An 11,382-nucleotide genomic window follows, 5' to 3' on the forward strand; every position below is an offset into this window, starting at 1 on the left:
CTTTGTCAAGCAGGCTGAAATCCGGGCCCAATTTAGAACTGCAAGAGTCTATTACTTTTCAATACGATAACGAAATCTAGCAGATTCTTGCGACTGATGTTGACGACCTGTACTAATATGAAAACTGTCTTAGTCTGATACCGTACTGCAATATGGTCTGTTCCCGTACTACAAGAATCGACTATTTTTTACTACGATAACACTTTTTTCCTTTATGAAATCGAAGAAAATAGTAAAATCTAGTAGATTCTTGCAGTCCGGGAACAGACCAATAATCTACTAATTTTTACTATTTTCTTCGATATCATAAAGGAAAAAAATATTACCGTTTACATTCTTCTGAAATATATACTCTAAATTCTCTTGACCGTTAAGTGACAGGTTTGCAAGGCTGAGTGAATCGTGGATGAGGCACAACTATTGGAAGGAAAGGTGCGGGTGAAAATTCCGCAGCATCTTACCCTTGAGATTTGGAAGACATAGAAATAAGTCTCTAGGCAACTAAATATAAATAAAACGAGATTCAGAGCAACAGGGAGATATCAAACCTCACACTTGAGGTAATGCATGCTGTCGTAGCATTTTAAGAATCACACTGTTCACTACCTTGTCTCTTGTCTTTAGTCTGAGAACATTAACATTATAATTGATCCTCTTAATGGTCAGTCATGTACACAGAAGATTCCAAGATGGAGCAATACTAAAATTCATGACCCTGTTAAACTTCTGTGCTACATCGTCGGATTTCTTAAAGTCACCTGACCGAACAACCCAACCTTTTGGAGATAAAGATGATTGATCGTGTAATCGTCCATGTCCGTCGTTTAGCATTCTACAAGACGTATTAAAAATCTGATAGTTAATCGGTAAAACACAGAGAATATAAACTGATAACCTATTAATAAGGTTATCTAGGCGACCAGTAAAATGTAAATCAGATGCTACTCAAATTTGCTGTCAAAATATATTATTGTGAATAGTCTTCACATATGAAGTCGCAAACTTGAGAGGCAGCTGATATCCAGCTGGTTTCCCTGAATGTTCTTATTGATAGGCCTTGGCATGGCTGTTGGTCAATAATCGATAGAACCCAGGGAATACAAACTGATAACTATGACTTATTATTAAGGTCACACAGGGGAGAATCTGCGAATCAGATACTACTCAAGTTTGCTGTCAAAATACATTATTGTGAATAGACTTTACATATGAAATCGTAAATGTAAACGTCCAATTTTTAAATTTAACTTTGGAAATTACATTTTTTTGGGATTTTGATAGCTATGTTTGTTTGTTTTCGATTTGCATGTTCCGTACTGCTGAAATCTTCTGACTTTTAATATTTTTCCGATTTCCTAAAGAAAAATTGTTATCGTAGTAAACAATTTTACAATCTTGTAGGTTCTGGAACAGACCAATTAATAGACCTGGCTCTTTACTGTCATTATTGCAATACCGGATATTTTATAAGCACTATCCGTGAATATTATTTAGAGGCTGCCGTCTAAAATACGCCTCTAGCGAAAATCCCTAATTATATTACGTACAATCAGGGGAATTGATAGTTTAAAATACGTAGAATAGCTTTCATGTAAACATAGAAAACAAGTACGATTATAGAATATTCTATTAGGTTCTGGAACAGAGCATTAATCTATTTATAATTACCTAGTTGACCTATTTTTAATATAAATTTCGCCACTAATATAAACACCCCTACCAAATTAACATTTTATTAATTAGCTTCACAAGTTGCCTTGCTGTTTAACACCACCATACATATGATAGTTGTCAATAATTTCGATAAACGCACCAAAACAACAGTATCGATTGTTATCGAAAAATGTAAACATACCATATCGTGAATTGATCACCACTAGTTGTCAAATACATACACAGGAAGAAGGCCGAAAATTTTATAAACAAACCGAGAATTTTTTTTCATAGACAGAAAAACTATGTTTTGATAAATTAGAAAATCGAATATTTTGATACGAAAATAAACAACGAACCAAAAATGTCTGGAAGTCAACGTTCATTTGCCCAAAAATTGTCTAGGTACAGAACATTGCCATAAATAGCAAATCCAGTCATGAGAAAAAAAAAGGGCGAGGCCCTCGACGAGACAAGGAAATAAAATTAATCAATTACTTTTCTCCATTTATAGGACCCATGCATCGGATGTGCGTAAAAATGTGGTCAATTGTCATATGCAAACGAAGACGACGGATTCCATAATGTGTTCCTCAACGGTAAGTGGTTTTTGGGAGTGGGTGTTTTTTTCTTTTCCACTCATGGATATTAAGGTGTGTCCCCATTTTTTCTTCATTTGTATAGCTTTCGTTGACGGAACCCGTGGAACCATTGGATTATGAAGAATTTCTAAATTCTCACATGAATACGATTAATCGTGATCCGCTGAAGAATATTTTGGATTTTCCACCCGGTGATGTTATGGTGAAGACTATACCACGTAAAATACGAACCATTGATCATGTAGTGCCAAAGGAGAATATGTAAGTGCAGACAGTAGTAATACGAGAGTATCTTTTCCATAAACCCCACTCTCTTCTTTTTGCAGTTCTGAATTACCCCAACACATTCAGGAATGTGTCAACTGTTATACACGACCATGGAAAGTTGTGGAATATGCCCAACGCCACTATTCCAGTTCTTGTTGTGCCCGAGAACGTATAGATCGTGGCACAATAAGTCCTTCTGCTTACCAGCAGGAATTCGAAATTGATAAAGAATTTGCTTCTTTCGATGAATCCTCCTTGACGGATCAAAGTACCAGTTGTACTCCCAGTTCTAGACAATCTATTGCCAGTCTGTCGTCAGTAAGTTCTTGTACAGATACTTTAACACCACGCGGCTCGTGGGCCAGCTTTGATTTACGCAGATCCGTCAATGATCCTTTAATACCAAATTTACTTGATGATGTTCCTCCTGAACATGTCGATCAAACGAATGAAATGAAGCGACTGGTTGATCGCCAGGAAGCCTTGTTTTCCCTTTACCCCGAAGCAGATCCCGAAGATGTCATAGAACGTAGATTGGCTGCCGAATTCCCTATGGAACATATGGGTCATCGTATTTTTGTTAAATGTCTTCAATTGCGTTTGGAACTAGAGGTGGAACCCATCTTTGCTTCTATGGCCATTTATGATGCCAAGGAAAAGAAAAAAGTCTCCGAAAATTTCTACTTCGATATGAATTCGGATACTCTGCGAAGAATGTTGAATACTCATGTGCGCACTGCCGATGAAAGTACCCAAAGTAGATCGGCCATATTTGATATTAGCTATCCCAGTAATGATTTATTTTTGGTTATTCGCTTGGAGAAAGTTCTGCAGGGCGATATCAAAGACTCGGTGGAACCATATATTAAGGACGACAAGGATAAGTGTCGTGAAAAGGCCAAGATTAATGCATCCGATTATTGTGAGCGGTTGGGAAAATATCGCATGCCATTTGCTTGGACGGGAATATATTTGACAAATATATTCCATGGCGATAATTTTGAGGGGAAGGATGGTAAAGATGGCCAGGAAAGGGAATCAGGAGGTTCCTTGGGTTCTGCGGCCAGTTCAAACAGCCTAGATCGCAAGTCATCTACCAGTAGTTTTGACCAGTTGCGGCGCAAAGCCAATGATATGAGTGGTACATTAACACGGCGTGGATCATTGGAACGCAAGGAAAAACGTCGTTCATGGTCACCGGATGATTTTGCAAATGTTGTGGAGTCTTTTAGGCCAGTAACCCTTACAATATCGAGCTTCTTTAAGCAAGAGGCTGATAAAATGAAAGATGAAGATTTATACAAATTCCTTATGGAACTGAAAAGGCCCAGTTCCGCCATGAAGAAATATAAATGTATACCAGGGTCAATAAAACTTGAAATCTCACCTTGTCCAGATGATATTAAGAATGCATTAACACCGGAATTGGCCAAGCTGGATCCTTATCCACCAGACAAAACTCGGCCAATCAAGGAGATTCTTGAATTCCCCACAATGCCCATTTATAATCCTCATTATACATATCGCAATTTGTTGTTTGTATCCCCCAAGGAATTGAATTTCTCTTCGAGAGCTGGTTCGGCCCGCAACATTGCAGTACGTGTCCAATTAATGTCTGGTGAGACACAAAATGATGCTCTCTGTGCAATCTTTGGTAAATCATCATGTCCGGAATATTCCAATGAGGCATTTACGGCGGTGAATTATCACAATAAATGTCCAGGATTTTATGATGAAATAAAAATCGCACTTCCGGCTCATTTGAAACAAAATCATCATTTGCTGTTCACCATTTATCATGTCTCGTGTCAAAAGAAACCACAAGATGTCCAGCCATCAGTGGAAACCCCCGTGGGCTACACCTGGTTACCGTTAATGGAAGATGGTAAATTGAAGGTGGGAGAATTCCAATTACCCGTTATGGTAGAACCACCACCAGAAAATTACTCCTTCATACCACCCAATGTCCATTTGCCGGGTACCAAATGGTTGGATAATCATCGTCCCGTTTTCACTATATCTGTGGAGGCTGTAACATCGGTACACACATTGGACCCCAACCTGGATCGCTTCTTTTTAATGTGTGAATATTTGGATTCCCGCAAAATACCACCCAGAATTGGTGAGGGCAATATGGAAAGTGAAATGAAGAAATGCCTGTTGGAAATTGCAAATGCCGAAAGGGAACCATTGGTAAAGAATTTACATTTGGTATTGGACAAGTTAATCGAACTTTTGGTTACCACCTATAAAATTGGTGGCCAAACCTTGTCATTGGGCTCGACAGTTTTTGAAGTCCTTTGTTTAGTATCCGCCAATTTGTCCATACTCAATGATGATTTGGTCATCGATCAACATGGAAGGCAATCTCTACTTTCGACTTATGTCCAATTCCAAAGTAAAATACCACATCCATTTAGTGGTAAGAGACGCATCACCTGCAGTCGTAGTAATGCTGAGGAGATGCATTCTTCGAGTTCTTGCTCGGACACGTACAGTATTTATGATAATGTTGTGGCTGGTAGAAGCTTGGATCGCAAGGAGTTGGCAATGGAAATGTCGCCCACATATGTTGCCGGCAGGGATGGGCAAGTACGTTTATTACATGAAGAATTAGCACTACACTGGGTTGTGGCAAGTGGACGGGCAGCCGATTTAGCCATGAGTAATTCATGGTTTTTATTTGAATTAATTGTCAAATCAATGATAGAACATTTAGCTGTCACCTTGACTCTACAATCGCCACGGAAGCAACGTTTTCCCCATCAATATACCGATGATATTTCCACCCTGGTACATTTGGTGACCACCAAGGTTGTCGGCTATCACAGCAATGAACCGAAATTGGCACAGAGTTTAAATGCCAGTTTAAGTTTCTTTATATTCGATCTGTTTAGTGTTATGGATCGGGGATTTGTTTTTGGTCTCATCAAAACCTATTATAAAGTGCTGATATCGAAAAATGCCTCCATACCGGATTTGATGAATTATAAAATTGACTTCTTGCGTATTGTGTGTAGTCATGAGCATTATGTGGCATTGAATTTACCCTTTGGTACCCCGTATACCACAAAATCTGCACCGTGTAGTCCAACGCCGAGTACCACTTCGAATACTAGTGGAACGTCATATGTGAGTGATAACAATTTTAATAGTTTTTTTTATAGTTTAATATAAAAATTATATTTGTGTTTTCTTTTTTATAGGGATCCATTGAAAGAGCTGCCCTGCATGCCGATTTGAGTATTGATTTTCGGCAACAACATTTCTTGGTCGGTTTGGTTTTAAGCGATTTGGCAACTGTTTTGGAAGTACCGTAAGTTTATAAAAATTTTTTGTTATACTCTTCACCACAATGTGGTGCAGGGTATGATGTCTTTGTGCATATGTTTGTAACAGGCAAAAGGAAAAATGATAGACACATGATTCCTTTTGAGTCGATGGTTCCTTTCTAAGTCGATTTATGCATGTCCGCCCGTAAACAAAGTACAGGTCGCATTTATTATCCGTATTGAATGAAATTTGGCACACCTATTGAAATGGGGGAAAATCGGTTCAGATTTAAATATAGCTTTCATATATATTTTCGTCCGATTTAATGTAAATGGTGTACCAAAGTCCCTATATATATTTATATATATATATATATTTAGATATAGCTCCCATATAAAATTTGGTCCGATTTAACTTAAATGGTGTACTAAAATCCCTAAATATATTTCGATTTGGACAAAATTTGGCATAGCTTACTGAATTAAGTCTAGAATGATATGTGTTAAGTTTCGTAAAAATCGGTTCAGATTTAGATATAGCTCCCATATATATTTTCGTCCGATTTTAAATAAATGGTGCACCAAACTCCTCATGTTTTTCGGATTATTATTGTGTAATTAATTAAATCATATGTTTTATTTTGACAGCAATCCCCAACTCCATGGCAAAGCGATACGTTGCATTAAAAATCTCATGACTTCACATGATTTAGATCCCCGTTATACAGATGCTGAGGCTCGAGCACGTGTGGCTGCCCTGTATCTACCCCTCTTGGGTATTATAATGGATGCCATACCACAGCTGCATCAATATTTAACCGATTCCAATGATCGTCTACATAATATGGGTCTTTTGGAAGATTATCAAGGACCGAATACAATGATTGCAACCACTACCATTAGTCCCGAAGTAGCATATGCCATTTCCGGATCTCGTGCATATGCCTACACGGATCAAGTTAAAAATAAATCACCACTAAGCAGTGAAAATACACGTCATCTATTGGTTTGTTTCATGTGGGTTTTGAAAAATATCGAAAAATCTACATTATATCGTTGGACTTTGGGTCTGTCGCCGCATCGGGTGCATCAAATGTTACAAGTTTTGAATGCATGTCTACCCTGTTTCGAATATAAGGGACAAAAACGTTTGCCTGTCCTCAAACGTAATACGCAAAGTTTTCGCAAGACCACAGACCTCAAGGACAAGTTGGAGGAATGTATACGTGGTACCAATTCGGCACGTTATGATTTAATACAGCGGCGTAAAGATCGTAACTCAACGGAGAAATTCCGTTGGAAGAAAGATCAAATGCCGTATAGGACACAATTTTATGATACCACGGTTAAGGCTGATCCGGAAATGGAGTTGAGTCAATTCATAGAAGGTTCATTGGCCACGGAAATAACTCTGGTAATACTTGATTGTTTGGAGATAATTGTACAGGTGGCCACGCACTCAGAAATGCATCATAACTTATTGGGAACCGTGTTGAAAGTTTTACTGCATGCCTTGTCACGTAATCAAAGCACTTTGGCTTTGAAAAATCTATTCTCCTCACAGAGGTCGTTGATATTTAAATTCCCCAATTTGTTGTTCGATGAGGAGACTGACATTTGTGCTGATCTTTGTTTGCTGCTGCTCAAACATTGTGGTTCAAATTTGCCCGGAATACGTTCCCAGGCGGCAGCATCGTTGTATTTGTTGATGAGGCAAAATTTCGAAATTGGCAATGTAAGCAAATCTTTAAAATACAATTATTAAAAAAATAATTAAAAATTTTAATATTTTTTAAGAACTTTGCCCGTGTTAAAATGCAAGTGACCATGTCCTTATCCTCCTTGGTTGGCACCAGTTCATCGTTTAGCGAACAATCATTGCGGCGTGCCTTGAAAACCATTTTGGTTTATGCCGAATCAGATACTGATTTACAGGAAACCTCCTTCCCCGAACAGGTACAAGATTTGCTATTCAATCTGCACATGATTCTCTCGGACACGGTGAAAATGAAAGAGTATCAAGAAGATCCGGAAATGTTATTGGATCTAATGCATCGCATTGCAAAAGGCTATCAAAATAATCCCGATTTACGTTTAACATGGTTAGAGAATATGGCCAAAAAACATCGTGAGAGAGCAAATCACACCGAGGCAGCCATGTGTTTTGTACATTCGGCGGCATTGGTTGCCGAATATCTTAGCATGTTGGAATCACAAACACATTTACCCGTCGGAGCGGTTAGTTTCCAAAAAGTTACACCAAATTCTCTACTTGAATCGGCTGTATCAGATGATGTTCTTAGTCCCGGCGAAGATGGCATTTGTTTGGGTAATCATTTTACCGAATCGGGTTTGAAGGTTCTATTGGAGGAGGCGGCAAATTCTTTTCAAATGTAAGTGCGATTATAAAAAATTTAAATTTATATTCAAAATGTTATTTTAAATCCTAGCTAAGTTTCTTAGATATAGCTCCATATAATTTTGTCCGATTTTATGAAAATGGTGCCCCGAAGTCTCTAAATAACTTCGATTTGCACGAAATGTTGTATAGTGTATTGAATTGAGTCCTGAATGATGTGTGTTAGGTTTCGAGAAAATCGGTTCAGATTTAGATATAGCCCCAGTATATTGTTTCGTCAGATTTAATTTAAATGGTGCCCTGAAGTCCCTATATAAGATTCTATTTGCACGAAATTTTGTATAGGGTACTAAGTTTTGTGAAAATCGGTTCAGATTTAGATATAGCTCCCATCCGATTTTAAGGAAATTGTGCACCAAAGTCCCTATATATCTTTCGATTTGCACGAAATTCGAGAACGTTGTGTGCTAAGTTTCGTTGTGTGCTAAGTCGGCCCAGTCCGACTTTACTAATTTCCTTACTGGCTTATTTAACTATTTGTGTCTTCTTTTTTCAGATCCGGCATGTATGAGGCCATGAATGAAGTCTATAAAATTCTAATACCCATCTGTGAGGCCAATCGAGATTTCCAAAAATTAAGTAAAATCCATGGCAAATTACAGCTGGCCTACAATCGCATTGCTCAATTGCAGGGTAAACGTGTCTTTGGCACATACTTCCGTGTGGGTTTCTACGGGGCCAAATTTGGTGATTTGGATCAGCAGGAGTTTATATACAAGGAGCCAACACTCACCAAATTACCGGAAATATTTAGTCGGCTGCAGGTAAGATTTATTTTAAAAATGCTGCAAAAAACATGAATATCTTTAATGGCATTTTTTAGAACTTTTATGCGGAGCGTTTTGGTCCAGATTCTGTGCACATTATTAAGGACTCAAATATTGTGGATGTCAATAGTTTAGATCCCGAAAAGGCATATATACAAATTACTTATGTGGAACCATATTTTGAAAACTATGAGCTAAGGCATCGAGAAACATATTTTGAAAGGAATTTCAATATAAGTATGAATGAATATTTCAAAAACAGTCAAATATTCTTCCTTCATTAACCTCAATTGTATTTTGTAGAACGTTTTATTTTTGCCACCCCTTTTACCAAGTCGGGTAAAGCCCATGGCGAGCTGCATGAACAGTGTAAACGTAAAACCATTTTAACCACAGCCACACATTTCCCCTACGTGAAGACCCGCATTCAAGTAATTAATCGCCAACAAATTGTCTTGGAACCCATTGAGGTGGCCATAGAGGATATTCAAAAGAAAACCATAGAATTGGCAGCGGCCACAAATCAAGAACCAGCTGATCCGAAAATATTACAAATGGTTTTGCAAGGTTGCATAGGAACGACCGTAAATCAGGGACCCATGGAAATGGCGGCGGTATTTCTTTCGAATCTCTCGGATGGTGTAACCATACCCACAAAACATCAAAACAAATTGCGTCTCTGCTTTAGAGAATTTTCCAAACGTTGTGCTGATGCTCTCAAGAAAAATCGAAATCTTATACTGTCCGATCAAAAGGATTATCAACGGGAATTGGAACGTAATAATGAGCGGTTTGTAGAACGTCTAACACCGTTGATTACATTAACACCCACGCAGGCGCAGGGTGTTGTTAAGTAAGCTTCAAAACATTTTTTAATAAAAAAATAATTTCTAAAACTTTATCTTTTTTCTAGGGCCAATGCAGCCAGCAATCGTGGAACACCCTTAAAATGGTAACTTAATACTACCATGCTCTCTCTTTGAATTTTTTCGTTTACGAATTTAATTTTATTTACGAATTTTAAAGTATTATTTTTTATTTTAACATATATTGATGTCTACACTTGCTTTTTATAGTAGCCATATTCACTCTTACTCACACACATATACATATATAGCTTATCATAATACCATATTTTTTCTTCTTTTTCCCCTCATCCTCCAACTTTTTTACATGTCTGCTCACAAATGGATTTCTCGAATATATGTGTATTTGTTTTAATTTATTTTTTATTGCTATTCTCAGTGTTTCAGATTATTTTAAGTAATGGTCATAATAATTACATATATATAATAAGTATATATTATATACATACACATACGTGTATGAACACTTTTTTACACAACGATATCATTCATATTTTTGATACGCAAACCAGCAAAAAATCAACATTTAATACTGGGCATTTGAAAATTATTTTGCACCATACATTTTTTTATATTTTTTCAAAACCAAATAAAAAGCCAAAAATTAGTGAAAACAATAAACAAATAAATACATACATACATTTATACCCATCATTTAATTAATTCAGATTTTTGGTATTGCTCTTCTAATACTTTTTTTGGGCTATTAGGAATAATGTTTTGAGGTTGAAGTGATAGCTGTGATTTTTTATTCGACATAATTGGTATACCCTTCACCATTCTATGGCATTATGTCTTTGTGCATATGTTTATAACAGGCAAAAGGAAACGAGATAGACCCATGATTCCTTTTGAAAATGTGTATAGAAGCACTTTCAGAGTCGATTTATGCATGTCCGTCCGTTTGTCCGTCCATCTTACATTGTAAACAATGTAGAGATCGCATTTATTTTCCTATTGAGCTAAAATATGCCATAAATCATTTATTTAGCCCAAGGACGAACCCTATTGAAATTGGCAAAAATCTGTTCAGATTAGCTCCCATATAAATTTACGTCCAATTTAAGCAAAATGGTACTAAAGTAGTCGATTTGCACGAAATTAGGCATAGCGTACTGAATTAAGTCTAGAACGATATGTATTAAATTTCGTGAAAATCGGTTCAGATTTAGATATAGCTTCTATATATATTTTCGTCCGATTTTAGGTAAATATTGCACCAAAGTCCCTATATATCCCTCGATTCGCACGAAATTTGGCATAGCGTACTGAATTAACTCTAGAACGACGTGTGTTAAATTTCGTGAAGATCGGTTCAGATTTAGATATAGCTCCCGTATATATTTTTTTATTATTTATTTTAATGTTTTGTAATAAAAAGCCGAATGGCCAAGAAACAACACAGTACGCTGCGATGGAAGGGAGATTAATTCCTCTATAGTTGGCACATATCGTCTTGTCTACTTTTTTGTGCACGGGACGCAGGATGCTGAGGTCCCTATCATTGGGCATGCATTCCTCTATTCAAATTGTACT

General features: G+C 37.1%; 1 protein-coding gene across 1 annotated transcript; it reads left to right on the plus strand.

The window, feature by feature from the left end:
• The first annotated feature begins 1,993 nt into the window (after window positions 1-1,993).
• LOC133335072 (dedicator of cytokinesis protein 7) lies at window positions 1,994-9,957 on the plus strand. The gene is made up of 11 exons (XM_061543378.1): window positions 1,994-2,058; window positions 2,168-2,252; window positions 2,338-2,516; window positions 2,582-5,654; window positions 5,729-5,838; window positions 6,443-7,529; window positions 7,592-8,187; window positions 8,710-8,977; window positions 9,037-9,217; window positions 9,284-9,833; window positions 9,894-9,957. Exons 1-11 carry the CDS (start codon window positions 2,018-2,020, stop codon window positions 9,934-9,936), a joined length of 6,213 nt encoding a protein of 2,070 aa, XP_061399362.1. The 5' UTR covers window positions 1,994-2,017; the 3' UTR covers window positions 9,937-9,957.
• The last annotated feature ends 1,425 nt before the right edge of the window (window positions 9,958-11,382 follow it).

The sequence above is a fragment of the Musca vetustissima genome, unplaced genomic scaffold (assembly GCF_032173495.1).
Source record: "Musca vetustissima isolate MV318-11 ecotype Yass unplaced genomic scaffold, APGP_CSIRO_Mvet_v1 utg14086, whole genome shotgun sequence".
Taxonomy (NCBI): Eukaryota; Metazoa; Arthropoda; class Insecta; order Diptera; family Muscidae; genus Musca; species Musca vetustissima.